Source organism: Protomyctophum bolini (assembly GCF_963924005.1).
Source record: "Protomyctophum bolini genome assembly, chromosome: 2".
In the NCBI taxonomy this organism is placed as follows: domain Eukaryota; kingdom Metazoa; phylum Chordata; class Actinopteri; order Myctophiformes; family Myctophidae; genus Protomyctophum; species Protomyctophum bolini.
Genome location: NC_137863.1, coordinates 37,056,931 through 37,075,832, shown reverse-complemented (window position 1 = coordinate 37,075,832; position 18,902 = coordinate 37,056,931). Strand labels below are relative to the sequence as shown.

The 18,902-nt window shown below is 43.6% G+C and overlaps 1 protein-coding gene across 1 annotated transcript in view; it reads left to right on the top strand.

Annotated features, from left to right (window-relative positions):
• cacna2d2a (calcium channel, voltage-dependent, alpha 2/delta subunit 2a) overlaps positions 1–18,902 on the top strand; it is a 263,548-nt gene that overhangs the window by 237,527 nt on the left and 7,119 nt on the right. The window contains exons 15-29 of the mRNA XM_080783437.1: positions 1,991–2,080; positions 2,633–2,701; positions 3,488–3,562; positions 3,959–4,033; positions 4,390–4,461; positions 5,057–5,128; positions 5,279–5,340; positions 9,022–9,091; positions 12,562–12,647; positions 16,152–16,249; positions 16,629–16,719; positions 16,981–17,043; positions 17,310–17,413; positions 18,147–18,245; positions 18,559–18,650. Of these exons, the coding sequence (XP_080639563.1) occupies positions 1,991–2,080; positions 2,633–2,701; positions 3,488–3,562; positions 3,959–4,033; positions 4,390–4,461; positions 5,057–5,128; positions 5,279–5,340; positions 9,022–9,091; positions 12,562–12,647; positions 16,152–16,249; positions 16,629–16,719; positions 16,981–17,043; positions 17,310–17,413; positions 18,147–18,245; positions 18,559–18,650 (1,218 nt within the window). The remainder of the gene's footprint in view (positions 1–1,990; positions 2,081–2,632; positions 2,702–3,487; positions 3,563–3,958; positions 4,034–4,389; positions 4,462–5,056; positions 5,129–5,278; positions 5,341–9,021; positions 9,092–12,561; positions 12,648–16,151; positions 16,250–16,628; positions 16,720–16,980; positions 17,044–17,309; positions 17,414–18,146; positions 18,246–18,558; positions 18,651–18,902) is intronic.

Genomic DNA, 18,902 nt, shown 5'->3' with positions numbered 1-18,902 from the left:
TATTATATTGACTTACATCTGATATAACATCTGTGTTTGGATACATTTTCCATTGGAGTCAAATGGCCGGGGTGATGCTCTTTGGAGATGAGCATGTGAAGCCAGAGGGCTCTCTCTCTTTCTCTCTCTCTCTCTCTCTCTCTCTCTCTATATATATATATATATATATGATGTCAGGAGGTCATGCACTCAATAGTCTTACCAATCACACCCAATCAATATACGATTAACCCCCAAATCACGTCTCCATCATGGGGAGTCCATGTTAGCGGCTATTGAGAAGACTATGATGATGAATATGATGGATGACTAGTGGATTTAACCCCTCACTCCCCCCCTTCCCCCCCCTCTCTCCCACGGCTGGCTGTGGGGACATGTGTCACCCGTCCCTCAGTCCATGGCTGGGTTGACAGTTAAGAGAGCCACTGGGGGAGGAGGATGGCCCGTTTGCATGTCGTACCATTGACACCCTTAATGTGTTTTTAATAGCTCCTCCGTAATGATGAGAAACAGCCGTGAGTGGCTGAAGACTGCAGGCTCTCTTTTATGTCTCCGTGGAGCCTTGCCTGCCGCCGTCGCCACCAGTGGCATCGTTGCTTTTATTGCGGTGACAGGCTCTTGGAGTTATATGGCCGCTGGCGGAGAGTACCCCAGTACATTTACTCAAGTTACTGTGCAGTACCGTCCTATACGTACAACTTTTACTTGTTTTCCTTTTTTTCCTCAGTACTGCTTCCACTACATCATAGAGAGGAAAATAGTGCCTTTATTTTACTCCACGACAATTATTATAAGACATGCAGCTTTAGTTACTTTGGAGATTTAGATTATGATAAATAGCTGATCAAAAGATTATGATTATTTATCGAACAATTATCGCCAAAAATGTTGTAACACAAATATGTGTGCCATTGGCCCTTCATAATTGAGCACCTTTACGTTGTTACTTACTACTGCAATTTGGGGTTCAGTGTCTTGCTCAAGGACACTTCGACACTAACTCTGGAGCCCGGGTTCGAACTGGCAACCTTGCGGTTACCATCCAGCCACTCTACCACTGAGCCACCGCCACCCCTGTTAAAATAAAATCTAAACAATGTGAGTAGTTTGTTCCAGTACTGCTCGTCGCTCCTCCGTTGATTTAATGTGCTGACAGGGAGGAGGAAGCCGCTGAGGCTCTTCTCGTGTTTTATGACAGATTGAAGCGTTCAACTATACAACCATCCAGTGTTAACGCCTGCACACCACATGCTCTATAAACAACACCAAGTAGCCTGCGTGTGCGTGTGCGTGTGCGTGTGCGTGTGCGTGTGCGTGTGCGTGTGTGTGTGTGTATCTGTGTGTGTGTGTGTGTGGGTGGGTGTGTAACCACTTAACCCCTATATACTTTATTGTTGTACTTTACAGTTTTCCCATATACACATGTTTATAACGGATGTTCATAACCTACAGTAGGGGTAAGGGGGGATCTTTGCCAAATGTTAGTGTATGGCATGCCTAGAATAGGCAGTTCTTGATGCGTAGCCTGCAAGGACAATGTTGTATATGTGACGTGTCAAGCAGCTGACCAAATTGGTCTACTTAAACTCAGCTGATACATTGTACGGTGCTACCGAATGTAGCTTTAGGGTACTAAGGGTTCTGTTTTCCCCTGGGTGGGTTTGTTATATCATATAACTTACATATATCTCTGTGCTCTTAAATGGTTGTCTTGGGAGTTATGTACAGTACAGTATATTGGAGCCTGAACGCCAAGTACTCTTAGTTTGTTTTATCTATTCGCACATAATTAAAACCAGTGCATAAGGTAAGAATTATTAAAAGACACAGAAACAAGTGCAGGTGAGACTTGGAAACCCATAAGGCTTATACTGTACAAATGACAATATTCACAGGTGTAACTAAAACGCTCTGAAGCTAATAACGTTCTCAATGTGTTGGTGGTGGTGTTGTCTGAGCCAACTGTGTTGTGTTGTGTTTGTCATCTCAGGAGTACCTGGATGTCCTGGGTCGGCCCATGGTGCTGGCCGGGTCCAAAGCCAAGCAGGTCCAATGGACGAACGTCTATCAGGACGCGCTGGTGAGACACATAACAGCTTATCTGTCCACTGTACTGTACTGTACTGTACTGTAAGGGTCCCCCCCACGAAAATATTATTTATTTTGAACCCCAGCCTGACTTGGAATTGTATGAGTTGACACGTTAAATCTAGTTTGACTCGGTTCCACAGATAATTTGCCACTTTCTTACTTAATTTTTGACAATGTGGTCAATTTTGTTTGTTTACTTTTGAGTGAGCAAACAATGTTACACATCTGGGGATCACCTAACCACTGGTTCTTAACATCAGATCCCAGGACCATCTGGTCCATTTGTACACTTTCAGAATTAAATGTAAGTGTTTTACATACAGGGTATATTTGGAACGCAAACATACTATAAATAATTGTATAAAATGAGGGTACGTGGCCTAATTATTAGGGGTTCATAAACTTTTTAGATCAAGACCAAAACAGAAATTTGATTTCCCCCCGGGACCCAAACTAGTGAAAATAGTAGATCTACAACCTCACGTGTCAGCTCGTGACAAAATAAGATATTGACTTCTTCTCTTTTTCCCTTTTTGCTCAGGGTTTGGGCCTTGTCATCACTGGGACTATGCCTGTCTTCAACCTCACTGTGGACGCCTACAACTCTAAGGTAGTCACACTACAAGTACAATATTTTATTTTTTCTTATTTTTTTATTGGGGTGTGGGGGAGTGTGGCTTATCTTGCCTTTAACACCTGGGGGAGATGGTGAGAATATGACAAATGTGTAGTTTAAGGAGTGCTAAACATGACAGCAGCTTGAGTACCTGCTGTAGGGTTTAAATGATTATATTTTTATCCCTGGAACCTCCATCATGTGGACATCATCACTCACTTGTAATGGTGTCATCATCAGCCGAGGCAGCTGCTGCTGCTGCTCCTCAACTTGTGCAAACAGCTCCCCCCTGAGGCGACAATGGACATTACAGCAGCTTGTCTCCTCTTTAGCTGACACTGTGGGACGTCGCTCTTACAGTATACACTGCGTTCACACTGGCAGATGCAAAAGATACAAAGGCATATTTGTAGCTTTGTATTTTTGTAGCTGAAGTTGAAACCAGCTCAAATGTTTTGTAGCTGTGGCTGCGGCAGCTACAAACGTTGGATGTACACTATCTTTGCATCTTCATGTCGCTGGCTTCCATTGAAAAAGAATAGTAGACTGTATCTTTGTCTCTGCCCGTGTGAACAGTGAACACAGCATGAGCATCCGTTGCCAGAGCCTTAATTAGTATCACCCGGAAGTAGGAAGAGTTATTTCCAACATGGCGTATATGAGTGCATATATAGAGCCTATTGGCCCAAGGGCCAGACTTTGGCCATGCTTGTAATAGTAAGCGTAAGCGGACGTGTAACTGTAATGATGACTGCAATGGGAACGCTGTTGTTGTCACAGAACCAGCTCATCCTCGGGGTCATGGGAGTGGACATCGCCATCAATGAGATCAAGAGGAAGACTCCAACGTATCGGGTGAGCGACCCCACGCGCTACACGCTCGTTTTAATATGCCATCACATGACATCAGCAGTTCTCTGACTTTTTTGGAATTCAAAATTATTCAAGACTTTTCTCTTTTTTTTTTAAATAGCAGATAGCAGTCCGTAGGTATTATGCCCACTGTGTCCCTCTCTGGACAGAGAGAGCTCATTGACACACCGCTAGTCAACCTGACGGCTTTCTACCCGACACCGGGTTTACATTTAGAGCAGGGAGAACACTGTAGATGTACAGTAGCACTGTAGTTATATTGCATTAACACACTCTGCCATACAGATGGGTTAAAAAAATATATAGGCCTATCATGAAATAACTTCCGGATTATAGCTTTAGTCAACGCCTCTTTCTTTGCCTCTCTTTCCGGGACAGCTTGGAGCCAACGGTTACACCTTCGCCATCGATCCAAACGGTTACGTGCTGCTGCACCCCAACCTGCAGCCAAAGGTACTGTCTGGACCTGCAACAATACATACAGGCCTTAGTTGTCTCTCACAACAATACAATGCATTCATACAGGTCTTAGTTGTCTCTCACAACAATACAATGCCTCATTCATAATACTGACAGCAGTTGCACGGCAGTGCAAGGAAAATAGTCGATCTACACACTCACAGCGTGTTGCACATACGAGCTTGCAGGTCTTTGAACATTTGTAGGTCCACATAGCAGCAGGTGCAGTACTGTATGAATGATTGAACATGATATTAGACATAGGATGCAGAAAGTTGCAACGCCATCAGCAGCAGCTGTTATTCCTAGTAGCTGATTACCCCCACCCACCCTGTGTCATGTGTGTTCAGATCTTTAACTTCAGAGAATCCGTCACTCTGGATTTCCTGGATGCAGAACTGGAGGACAGCAACAAGGAGCAGGTACGAGTACTGTGAGAACAGCAGTGCATTCATCTCTCCTTTAGGACACATTCTCTTTGGCCTTTTAGCAGCACCAAACTATTTGATCGTTTTAACCACACTAGACCTTATCCGTTCTGAATATGTGAACCCCAAATTACAGTGTGGGTAATGTAACATTACTGATTGGGAGGGAATTGTCCGGTCTCGCTATAGCGCACGTAGGCTATATGCTATCGCAAACATAGCAGATTTATCCCCCAGAAAGCATGTTTTTGCAAATAAACTTTGTACAACATTTGCGCTGCCCCCTATGGATGAAAATGGAATTGCTTTGCGTTGTCCGTTGATTAAACCACCCTCGAAATTTGACGGTTTCTGAGAGAAAAATACTTGATGTGAGTTTTTGCATTTTCCCATGTAAGTCGATTTAATGCCTGTGTGAAAAGTTGGAGCGATTGGTGCAGCCAGTGAGGAGCTAAAACAGTGTTTCAGACATTCAGACATCCATTTATTCAGACATTGAGTGAATTATAGTATGATGATGCACACGCACGCACACACACTCACACACTCACACACACACTCACACACTTGCACTCTCCTGTCTGTGCAGATCCGTCGAGACATGATTGATGGCAAGCCGGGCCAGAAGAAAATCAAGACTCTCATTAAGTCGGTTGATGAGGCAAGTCATCAATATATGAGACTCAATCATCGTCCAAAATGGCACCTTCCAGACTGGTCTTCATGCTTTGGATCAAGCAATTTGCACTGAGCATATGATCTGTGGTTGCACCAATCAGAGCTTTGTTTCTGTTGATTGTTTGTTCAACAGAGGTACATTGATGAGGCGATGCGGACGTACACGTGGACACCTGTGGAGGGCACGGATTACAGGTATGTTGTTACGCCAAGGACCCCCCCCCCCCCAATATTTTGTGCTGGGGACCCCCCGAAGAGAAGATTTGTGTCAAAAAATGTCTACATTATTCCAAGTGGACATTGGCTATTTTTTTGTAGCTGAAGTATAACATCTATAGTGAGTGATTCAACTGATTCTGATGCTATATAAAATCATTTTGCTGAGGACACTCTGGAACCGCCTCAAGGACCCCTTGGGGATCCCTGACCTCACTTTGAGAACCACTAGTGTAAATGCATGCACTGAGTGTGCCGTCGTCAGCCAGCCTGCTCAGTGGCCGTGCGATTGTGAAGATCGGGTTCAATCCCCGGCTTGGTCATACCAGAGACTGTTGTACATGATGGTACCCATTGCTTGCCTCCCTGCTTGGATTGGAGTACAGTGGTACAGTAGCTTAAGTCCCTGCGACATACTGTACTATAGCACCATGTCCAAGGGGTGTACTTATACAGTACATCATGGCCGGAGGAGTACATCATGCCGCCTCACGCTACAGAAACAGAAATTAGGCCCCAAACCTATAGGTCACATGGCTGGGTACAGGCTTTAGTTCCGACATACTATTGGTACGACTGTCATTAGACCGACAACCTCCCTCAAACCCTAACCTAACCAGAACCGCAAGCACGGGAGCAGCGCATGTTTGACCGCATGTCCGACCGTTGTTTCCGCATGTCGTACCTTTGGTGTGTTGGATCTGTGTGTGCATCCCACATGGCTTACCATTCGGTCCCAAAGGCATCCAAATGCATGTGCGTTTACACATGCACTGAGCGAGACACCAAGCTTGTCATTGCTCAATGTCTGCTGCTTGTGAAGCGTGTCCCTCCAACCCTCTTCCAAAGGAGAGGATTGTCTGAAAAGTTGTATTTCCCTTGTTTTCAGTTGAACAAAACCTATACCAAATATAATTGGAGTTGTGGTCCAGTCAGTGTGAGGTGAGCTCCAGCCATGCCCAGCAGGAGAGTTGACAGGCGGGGAGGATAAGTCAAGACGCTCAGCGCTCCGTCTCTGGCAGCTTGTCTGTAAATGATCTATACATTTTAGAGGAGAAATAGGCCATGCAGTTTCTCAATCTTGACTCATTTCTACAAATGCTACTTTAGCCCATTAAAACCGGGAAGCATCTGTGTCATTTTAGACTATAGCCTATATGTATTATACAGTATGTAGCAACATGAGTTTTTCAGAAAACTCTTAGGATTTTGAACAGTGGTTTAGAATATATATAATTGTGAATTGAATTTGATTTTGATTTATTTTTATTATTATTTTAACACAAATCTTCTCTTGGGGGTCCCTGGCACAAAACATTTTCAGATGGGGGCCGCGGCCGCCAAATATATTATAATTATCAATTTGGGTAGTACTAAAGTTTGAGAACTACTGATTTAGATGGCATTTGTTCAATCGGCCTCAGGTCTTAATGGGTTAAAACTTTGCTATCCATATTCTGTACTCTCCATCGAGTCCGTTTGATTCTGTCAATCTCAAGTGAGTAGATGTCGAGTGTCACTCAGTGCAGACACGGTTGCTACATGATACTCGGCCGCTATCCCAACCATTGTGTGGGATAGAAAATGTTTGAGAAAGTGGCAAAAAAAGTTAGAGTTAGACATACTGTATGTTAAAGACTCTTGGTTGACAAGTGTCATTCATCAAACACTGATGTGTGTAAATTCAGGAATATGGCCGCCATCTATCAAGCAAAGACCAAGCCGAAGACTGAGCAGAGTTCACTTAATTTGTCTCCTGTACACGCAATAAATGATTCATCTGAATCACCATAAATTAAGGAACCATATTCCTTCCCCCATAAAAAGGACGACGGTATTCTAAGCACAAATTAACCGCATGGTTTATTCATCTCAGAAACTCTCAGTTGAGCATTTGAGGCTCTGTTATAATGACATTTCCTCTAGGGCAACACTTTGCAAATTACATTTTATGATATTCCACAGTCCTAGAACTGCTTGATGTGCGTTCTTTTCTTTATACATCTGCTGGCAGTGTGGCTGGTCTTGTCTGCAGCTAAATCCACGTGATCACATACAGTACGATAACCGGCACATTTCTACTAACTTAAAGGACATGAAATGCTCTCAATTTGAGTCTAGCAGATAATATGCTCCAGTCAATTTGTACATTATATTCTTGAAGATAGTTCCTTAGGCTAACTTCAAGCACACACAAAATGAGGTTACCGTATGTGTACATGTATACTGTATATTAGCTCTGGTCCATAGTGTTGGTAACGCTATGGTACTTTCAACTTTAACCCGCGTCACGCATACAAATACTTTCGCTACTCACCAATGTAAAGACTGTTTTGTGGAGTCGAAAGCCTACTTTCTCTATAGTGCCGCTACCACACGTATAAAATGTACTTTTTAGCCAGAAATCTTGTCAATAGAAAAATGGCTTTAACCAGATTTTTCTTTCAGGTGAAATATTTTCAGCCTTTCACACATGCACAGGAAGTACCATATACGTTAAGGAGACGTGGACCAGCGCTAACTGTATATACACACACACACACACACACACACACACACACACACACACACACGGACGCACACACGGACGCACGCATGCACACACGCATACATACATTATATAGTTTCGTTTTTTTGTTAAAGGTTTCTACACAAAAATGCTACAAATGGCACTTGGTATGTAACATGAGCAGAGAGGCCTTCCGTGAGTCACGGGACAAGGTCAGAGAGAGAAGGATGAGGCTGTGTGCCAGGCACCCAGAACTGGTAGTGATCAAGCTGACACTGTGGAAGCCAACCCCAATAAGGCAACTTCAACTTGTTCTCACTCTCAAGCCAAGCCACCCTGATGCTGGTGGATAGGAGGGAGTGGAAGGCTAGTGGTGTTGGCTAGTATGCACTATCGCATCGTGTCTGAAAGACCACAACAAGGAGTGTTTTAAATTCAGTCTGACTCACGCGGATCAGAAGCAGGGATAAAACATATCCCCACTGGTGGTGATAAGGAATTAATGACCAGACGGTACATCAACAGCATGCAGGGCCGTGGATGTTTCCCTCACATCCCCCAGCAGACCGAACCCTGATGTAATGCTGTAGAATTGTCGTATATAATTGTCTATTACGTAAATAAAATGTAAATTTGCATATGGTGCGTGAAAAGTATCGTTATCAGTGTGAACCTGATAATGTCAGTCTCGTGTGCCATTTGTCCCAATTAATCCTCTTATTATGTAGGAGTAGTTTTCTTTCATGTGACATCACACTAGTGAACATATCTTTTTCTCTGCTATCTTTGGCTTTGGAGATAAAAAATAAACTAGTGTTCACCAATGCAGATCTATTTGACCATGTACATAGATGCAATGATTTCCAGGGCAGGGAAGGGAAAAAAACTACTTAAAGGACCACTTCACCACTTTTCAACACTAATGTTCATGATAAAATGCCACCATTTTTTTCCTACCTACAGTATAGTCCCCCATGAAGGGTCTATACTTGGCCCCCTCCTTTTTCTCCTCCAAATTTAAATATCTTCTCCAGAAATAGTATATGTCTGTGTTTTTGCCCAATGTTCTGAGATGCTAGGGTTCAAATGATTTAAGTGCTGGTTAAATCCTTTGTGCGTGCGTGCCTGTGTGTGTGTTTGTGTGTTCACAGTCTGGGCTTGGTCCTGCCTACATACAGTGAGAACCACATCAAAGCCAACCTGAGCGACCAGATCCTACAGGTGCAGTGTAAGTACTGGGGAACTCCCAGCATGCATCTCTCTCTCTCTCTCTCTCTCTCTATCCGTATTTCTCTCTGTCCCAAATATAACGTCCCTCTCTTACCGAGTCCTTGGTCCTCCGGTCTGCAGTCATCCAAGTGGAGCCCCTGTCGTCCTGTCCTCTCCCCGCTCTCTCTCTCTCTCTCTCTGTCTCTCTCTCCACGCTGTCCACAACCACACAGGAACGTGCCTGGGGTCTCCAGGCTCTACTCTCTACTGCCCCTCCTATAAGTCCCTCCTGTCTTCATGCTGTGTGCTGGTCAACCCGGTGATGTTTTTTTCCTTCACACCCTCTCGCTGAAGAAAAAAACAAACCGCTGAAATGTCAGAAAGGTGAAAGCTGTGGTTTTAACTGTGTGTTAAGGAAAAGGTGAAAATAATGGTGACCGTGTGCTATTATTTTTTTTGTGCCAAATGCTCTCGCCTCTTCTACCGACCAAAAGTAATGATTCTGAAGCATCCCTGTGTCGTTCATAGTCTTTGATGTCTGTTTGTTTGTTTTCTGAATGGAACTGTGAAAACAGGCATGCTTTTCACTTCCTTCTGATTATTTATTTATTTTCTTGTTTTCTTATATATATTTTCTCTGTATATCTATTTTTTTTTTTTTTTGTTAGTTCTCTGTGTGTGTGAATGTTTTCTGTCGGACTGCTGACTGTGAGATGTTCTCTGGTCTTTGGAATCATTCAGTATGGGAACTCCCACATAAGACCTTCATCCACTGTGGGAGTTGTGGGCTTTTCTGTGAGTCTGAATGGAGACATCTGTTGTCTCGCTCATTCGTTCTCTCTCCAGACCCTCTTTTTCCTGACTTGCTTTGTGTATTTTGTTTTTTGTGAGTTTCCTCCAATTTTCACAGTGCCGTTTTTTGTCTGTATTTGAACATTTGTTTTTGTTTCCTTTTGTATCATTTTCCGTTAATTTATTCAGTTCCTTGTTTTGCTCTCGCAAATAAGACGTTTGGTCTTCATTTCTTGTTTTTTTTTTCTTTTCGTGTCTTTGCTTTTTCTTTTCATGTCTCGTTTGGACTTAATTGGTTTTCCTTCCTTTTTGAGAAAACAATATTTTTATTCAAGCCAGTAATTGAATAAAATATTGTCTGTGACCCTCCCTTCCCACCCGACTCCCCTATTTCTTTTCTTGCTCACTTCTACTCCAGCTGGATTCCGCTCACCGGGCAAGTATACATCATATTGGTCCACGTCTTCTTACCTTTTACTTCCTATACTCCCTCACCGCTGACCCCCCCCCCACCCCTCTCGTCCTCAACCTCTCTGCTGTTGCCCCCCCCCCCCCTCCCAACCCCTGTCCTGTCCTGTCCCCAGCCTGCTTGCCTCTGTCCCTGCCTCGTCTGACCTCGTCCTAGACTTCTTTCTCTCCTCTTGCTACTCTTCTATCTCCTTTTTCTCCTCTGAAAAGCCTGGTTCATAAATACTACTTCGTCACACGCCATGAATAGCAAACACCTACGTGCTTGTAGTTTGGGCTATTCTTGGTCCTTCTCTGCGTGCGACGGAGCATATGCGGAACCACCACCCTCCTCCTCCTCCACCCACACCCCACCCTTCTTCTGCTGCAGCTCAGATCCCACATCTCTCTCTCACAATGGCTCTTCCAGTCCCTAAACCTCCCCCCACCTCCTCCTCCTCCAACCTTCGCTCTCCCTCCAATGTCCAACGTCTCCTGTGCTCCAGTCACACAACTAAACATCTTCCTACATCCCGACGGAAGACAGACATTCATGTTCTCTGTTTAAACTTGTCTTTTTGTCCCCAACCCTCTCTGTGGAGTATCTCCAAACGGGTCTCTTCTCTCTCACATTTCTCTCTGGAGTCATGTTTCTGTCTTTAGTCATTCTCCTCTTTTTCCCTCTACCCCTTTCTGCCTCGTGGCTTCTGTAGAGGTCCTCCGTTTCCATCTGTCTTTCTCTCTCTTTCATTCTCTTTAAAATGTCACGTTAGCCAAAACGTGTCCTAACTACTCGATGGATCTACAAAAAGAAACAATGACTACCCTAATGTAACCGAGACGATAAGAGCTCTAAATACTTAAACTCATAGTTGACCGGGGTCTCCCAGGGGTCTATACTTGGGCCCCATCCTTTTTTCCTCTACACCACATCTCTTTGCTGAAAGTAGCCGATCTACAAGCTCACAGCTTTACTTCTAGAGCTTGTAGTTCTGCTGCTGTCACTGAATGTTCACCTATTGACACCTATCATGTCCAGAATAGTGTGTAAACAGCGGACTATAACAGAAGAACATAGAATACTATAGACACATTTTATTTTATTTTATTAAAGATTATGTATTAATTAATTTAATGTAATCAATTCATTCATTACATATTCTAGCCAAATGATATGTTTAAATAAATGTGAATTGCCAGAACCTCTATAAGAAAACATTGGAAAATACATCGGCTATAGAGTATACCGTAGATAGACTTAAGTATAGAGTACAGAAATAAAGCTCAAAGCGCCTTGACTTCACTGTAACGTAGATGTCCTTGACGAAGGGTAAATAAAAGGCCTCATCATGCTCTCTGGTGGAGGCGTCCTGCGGACCCAGGTCCTGTCATGCTGTTGGGTGTCAGAGTGCCCCACCCCCGTCAGTCCCCCCGTCCCCCACTGTAATCCCCTGTCTCCATCAGCTTGTGTCCCCCCTCCCCTCTCACCCCTCAGACTGCCCGCAGGGCACGGCCACGGCCACGTCACCAGCCACAGCTAAAACGTTGACGCGGATGTGCAAGGCATTGTGGGCGCAATACTACCTGGGCACTTCATTCTTCTGTTAGCTGTTATAACATTCCATTCGTGCTCTGTCTCCCAATTGCAGGTCTGAAGTGAAGACACTAGAACTAATGCTGGATATATAGGCGTAAATTGTGGCGTCTGCTTTAGGATTCTCTCTTTGCCTATAGTTGCCCTTCCAAATGCCCTTCACAATGCAGTGCACCTCCTCTCATTATGTGTCTCCCTGTGACCTCTCCCCTGCCAGTCTGAGGGGTGACCACTTCCATCAGGACCCCCTGCGCCACCCACCTCCCCCCCCCCTGCAATAGTTGGCCATGTTGATGCCTGCCTGAAACAAAAAAGCACTTGTTTGGTGGTTCATTTCTGTCTGAGAACTTGCTTCTTGACGTGTGTAAGTCAGTTCTCAGACATCCCAAAACAAAATCACACTAAAGATCGCTGTACGATGAAGCAAAGAAAAAAGCTGCGATGGCAGCGGCAATCGGGTTTTGAGTCGATTCAGGTTTAATATTTGATGAGGCACCATATTGGCTAACGCTGGTGTATTCCCATAATTCCTCAGTGTTGCTATATGGTACGGTCCCCTTCTCTGCGCCCCTGCACCTCTGAAGAACAACTGCTGTTTTTTTTGTTTTTCTTCCCCACAACCCGCTGCTCGGCGCGTGGCTCTTCCCAGATAATCTTCCCCCTTTCTGTTGCAGATTTTGAATCACTGCTGCCAAACAGTTTTGAATCTGAAGGACATGTGTTCATAGCGCCCAGGTAGCCCTGTGTGAATGCTTGCTGTCTTCCCATTGTGTGGATCAGTGGTTCTCAAACCTGTTTTCTTTTTGTTTTTTCAACCCATTAAGACCTGAGGCTGAGGATTCTACACAGAACGCCTTAATTCTCACTGTAGTTCTCATGCTTTTTCGTAATTTGAAATGATTCAACATTTTCCAAACACGTTCAAGGTATCTTTAAAAATAAATCAAAAATACAAAAGCTATGTACGTAGGCTGCAAGCTCGCAGCTTGTAGATCTGCCCTTTCTGAACAGCCAAGGCTAAAATCTAAAATGACACAGATGTTTTCCCGGGTTTTCATGGGTTAAACGCCAGGGTTACCCATAGTCCCGCGAGCCAGACCTCCCACAGTTTTCTAAATGCTTCCATGTTCCGTCATCCAGCAGTCTGGAGCACGGTAGGGCGCATGTCCCGCCTCCTAATTTGCCTAAATTTGTCCTACTGTAAATCAAAGCATATGTAGCCTACAGTAGCTTGCTTTCAATGAAAATTTAAATATATATATTTTATATATTGTAAAATATATTTTCGTGAAATGAAAGACCGGTGACAGTTTCATTTCTCAGCTTTCGGGAGGTGTAGTTTCAGAGTCTATACAGTATATTATTCTGACTACACTTATACGTAATCTCTGAGCGAATAGGGGAAGGGGATCAATGTCACGTGGTTCTTTGTTTAACCCCCGCAAAAGCTCGGATGCGTGTCTCAAACAATATGATTATTGGCAGAATCGAGGAAAGTTTTGAATATTTGGCGGTCGCGTTTTCATTTTTCACTGCATCGGTGGTTGTTGCAATCACCTGCACTACAATACTATACTTCACCATATGCGCTATGATGTAAAAATGGTAAGCTGTGTTGTTTTCACCCCATGAAGCAATGGCGTATTCAGACACGCCCTGAAATACCTCTCAAAGAATACTGTAGCATTCGGAGATTGTGGAATATAGAAGTCTGGCCACGTGAGACTAGGACACCCGTAACTCTAGTGTGTACAAAATGTCTGTCCGTTTGTACACTCTCAGAGTAGCCTGGCCCAGCCTGTGTGAATCCTGGTCTGGAGGGGCGGGGTCCGGCCAAAACAGGCGGTGGGATCCTATTGGTTCACCGCGTCCCCCCTCCCTCCCCCCCTCCCCGGTAGAAAACAGCGGAGAACACTGACTTCACCAAATTTGCTTAGCGAAATACAAGGAAGTGGGCTTCCTGCCAGTATATGCCAGATCTTCCAATGGGTTTCAGCAGGCTTTCATTTTTGAGCCGAATGCGAACTCTCAGAGTTACAGACCTTGCAAGGGTCCATTTGGTGCCATTTTTACACTATCATTTGGAACCCTCTCAAGGAACCCTGAGGGTCCTTAATTGGACCCCACTTTGAGAACCACTGGTGTGGATGGGCATCTGTGTTTTGGGGTTTGCTCCATCTCTTTCAACCCTCACCATTATTGTGTGTTTATTATCCACTCTCCTGAGATACACGTTTCATTTTAAGACATCTGTGTTGTTTTTGCATTGTGTGTAAAATGGTTGTTTTTCATTCTGTCTCTCCTTTTTTTCTTCTTTTTCATTTTGTGTGGTTTTGTGCACTTATAGTTAGAACTGCTACAAGCAGTGGTGGAAAGTAACATTTTACTCAAGTACTGCATACTTAAGTACAATTTTGAGGTATTTATACATTACTTGAGTATTTCCATTTTATGCCACGACATTTCAGGGTGAAATATTGGGCCTCATTCACTGAGCTGTTCGTATATAGTGTGTAAAGGAGGGTTCTCTAAGCATAATCTGACAAAAGGGGGTGTACAGCCCTGATGCGGATCACAAGTGAATTTGCATTCTTCCACGACCAATCGACCATACAAGGCAACCGGTAACATCCGACCTCAGACGATAGACGCCATCACTGAAAAAGCATTGTAAAAATGGACCAATCTACTTATACAACGTAGCGGGACGCACCGACTTCGCAACTGAGTCCTTCACGCGATGGATCCGTTGATAAAATAATAGCCAACTCTCATGGGTAATGAGAAGAAGAAGTTAGATTACAAAGTTTAACCTCACGACCAAAGGCTAATTAACTTGGAATGGATGTTATATAAGCCCTTTCTACTGAACAATTGCACCCACCTTTGCCAAGGTAAAGAGATGATGCTGAAATCCAGCCAATATCATATACGCAATGCTTCAAATGAAAAGGAATACAAATCGGTTGAATTTCCATCTGCGTCTATAATATGCATTCAAGCAATAGATATTCTTGTGTGTTAATTTGGGCACATTTGGCATGAAGAAAAAAGCAAAACAGCTTTGGTCCGCCTCCGAGCAGACGTGACTTTGAACAGACATCCATCGAAATTCATAGAAAAAAAGGATTGACGAATCAGACTCTTTTGAGTTCAAAATATGGACATAAACTAGCGTGAATGAGGCCCATTGTACTTTCTACTCCTATTTAATTGACAGCTTTACTCATAACACTGTAGACACAAACACAATGGATAATCTAATACGCTTTTAATATAATTGTGTTACTTAGTTGGACTAAACTATTAGTTCAAACTCGAATGTGCTGCTTACACACTCCGTATCCATTATCCAATAAATATATCATAATATATCAGTCAGAGCTATCAAACCAAATAAGTAGTAGTAGTAATAAAATAGAATGCTTCATAAGCCTAATCAAGTGGTCTCCCCCATTCTCCCAATTAGCGCTATACCATAATAAGATGATTTGATGAATCTCTCTCATATAAGTAGCATGCCAAAACTCCTTTGCATGCTGCCATGGTCATGCTGCATGTTTGTATCTGTTATATACATTTAGCTATTATACGAAGTACTGGAGACTTGGGTGACAATTGCGACAAACAAGTACATTTTGTGATAACAAAAACAAAAGATTGAAAATGCTGTTTGCATGCACACATTTTTCCTTCTTTTCAATAAAATCGCAGACCTCGGACTGCAACCTTATATTCCGAAGGACCGACAAACAAACTCTCGCCTTCATTGTTCTGCCTCTGCTGTGCTCAGCAATCCAATCCATATTTCACTTTGACTGACAGCTCTGCCGTCAGCATATTGGAATATGCCCTTGGGACGTGCACGCTGTGTAAGAAACTGTGGCTATAGGACGTGCATCCCCTCATGAATCACAAAGTAGTGTTACGCTGGATTTATGCGTGTTGCTCGCCTGAAATAGCAGACCGATAATCTCACAACGCGTTGATCTGTGGCGCATTGTGTGCTTGTAGATCGGCTATTTTAGGTGCACGGCACTGGCGCACAACTCGGTACAAATCAGGCCTTATATCCTGCGGTATCCCTGTCTCGGAGAAATGAGGCAAGAACACACACAAACAAACGTTCCGTTTGTGTGTTTGTGTGTGTGTGTGTGTGTGTGTGTGTGTGCGCGCAATGGTGTTCAACGTTCTCTCCTGAATCTAAAAGCAAGCATGTGTGGGCTCATCTGTCCTCAGGGAATACTGCAATGATCTAGAACTCACCAACAACAACACAGAGTTCCTGCTGAACTTCATCGCTCTCATGGAGAAGGAGACGCCCGACTCCAAACAATGTGAGCCCGTCTTATTCTCTCCACTCACTCATGGTTGTCCAATGTTATTCAGGCCTGGACTGGCCACTTGATGCACCGGTGGGCCGAGTTGTGTGATCAGCGCCAAACTTTGTATGCACACTGTCTGCTAGTAGGTCACATAAGTATCTCCATTGTTCTTTTTTTGTGTTTAACTTTCATTTTATAATAATTGGGGCTGTGATATTGCTGAAACCTTCCTTGCACACGTCATAGATATGTAATAAACTGGTGGTCACGTGAAGCCCGAGTTCCACAGCGTTTCTATGTGGATCCCGAGATCCACATAATGTCTTCTGGTTTGCTTTTTTGCTTCTTCTTTTTTTTAACTCTGTGTTTATCGTGTCTTCAATTTGTCCAGGTGATAATCTACTCCTTCATAACTTGATTCTGGACACGGGCATCATCAGACAACTGGTGGAGAAGGTGTGGAAGAATAAAGATTTGAACACGTGAGTAGAGTCTCATAGACTGCTTCCGGTGGCCTTTTTGGATCAGGGCCCACTTGGAATAGTATCCTGTCGGTAGAGTTCTCAAATTCATCCCGTACCCAACCCGACCTGACGTTTTCGGGCCAGACCAAAACATTTATTTCTGCTTTAGACCATTCCAGGGGGGAACACAAAGGTTTTACATCTTAGCATCTTCCTGTCTCTCCTCTCCCCTAGGTATGTTTTACATTTTACCATCTTCCTGTCTCTCCTCTCCCCTAGGTATGGGTTTCTAGCCCTGTTTGCTGCGACAGATGGAGGTCTCACAAGAGTCTTTCCCAACAAGTATGTACTATTATGTTCACACAAGCTTTGTATGTTTGAAAATATTCAAAAACTTCCACCACTTCTTTCCAAGACGTCAAACGGATCGCTTCTTTTGGGCTTTTTTGTAGTAGACCTGTTGGCTTGTTTCTCACACACTGATGTGGAGTTGTAAAGATTGAAATGGCCCATAAACTTGTGAGATAGCTGTGAGCCGGGCTGGTCAATGGGTGCCTGTCACAGATTGATGGTGGACTACTGACCCTGTCTGTGGTGTTCAACCTCAGGGCTGCAGAGAGCTGGGAGGAGGACCCCGAGCCTTTCAACGCCACCTATTACCGACGCAGTCTGGACAACAAGGGCTACATCTTCCGAGCGCCGTATCGTACAGGTGAGCCACGCTGTTACAGTTTGGCCATAGCCAGCTGAGGGAAGGAACTAAGAACATTTACCCAAGTACTGTTATATAAGTACAGTTTTGAGGTACTTTTGCTTTACTTGAGTACCGGTATGTCAACTTTTCAATACTTCCAATTCATCTCAGAGGCTAATACTTTTTGTTCGACTACAATTGTTTGAAAGTTTTAGTTACAAGTTACTTTGCAGATCTAGATTATTCCTCCTCAATGCTGCTGGTGTCCCCCCCTGACCCCTTTTCATCCTCCCTCCACCCCACTCAGTGAAATGGACTGACTTGTGCTCTGATCTGACGTGAACACTTGAACTCTCTGCACTTTATATTTATTCATTATTCATTGCACTTCTTGTTCTGTTTTGCACCTGTCCTAATGTTGTACTCTGCTGTCCCACCAAACTAAATTCCTAACATGGCAATAAAGACTTCTGATTCTGATTAGAAAACGCACATTAACCACTTAATATCTGGGATTTATTTAATTTATAAAATAGCCAATCTACATTTACTGAAGTAAAAGTTACAGGATTATTACTATATATATTTATTTTTGTATAATATTTCAACATTATGTTTTTTTTTGTACTTTTTTCCCCACCGCTGGCCGCTCTGTATCTCCAACAAAGACATAGCGTGTTGTTGTTGTTGTGTTGTTGGCTGTCCCTAACGGCGTCTCTGACTGGCCTGTGTGTTTGTTTGGGCATGGCAGCGAGGGACGAGGAGCTCAACCCAGACAACGACACCATAGGAGTTCTGGTTAGCACGGCGGTGGAGATAACCGTGGGAGGGAAGACCGTCAAACCCGCAGGTGGGCCCAGCACTGACAAACGAGTAGTTCCTCACTGTTAGACACGGATGGATTTTTGAAGGAATTATCTCACCAGGCTAACAGATCGTTGCCAATAGAGGACAAAGAACTCACATTTTCCACTTTATTTATTTGGTTTTGGCTTATCTAACTCCTGCATATTATCATTCTCTGTTTGTGCTCTTTTGTGTGTTAACGTTATGTGTGTGTTTGTTTGTGTGTGTGTGCGTGTGTGTTGGCACGTGCATGTGTGTCTGCATGCTGGTTTCTTGTTCTCTCTCTCTCTGTTGTTTCTGTGTATCTTTCCTACCAGTGGTTGGAGTGAAGCTGGACCTGGAGGCGTGGACAGACAAGTTCAAGATCCTGGCCAGCAACCACACCGATAACCGCCAAGGCTCAAACACGGTACCATAATCAGGACTAATGCAACGTCCATACAAAACCACTGGTTACATTTACCCAATACTGTACTTAAGGACAATTCTATGGTACTTTTACGTCTGCTTTTGTACTTTTACTCAATTACATTTTGATTACTGGACTTTTACTTTTAGTAACAGAGTGTTACTGTTTATAACATTGCAGTGTCATGGAAATTAATCCGGATATTTAATCGTTCCTTTATTTAATACGATGTCATTGTATTTACTGTGGCAG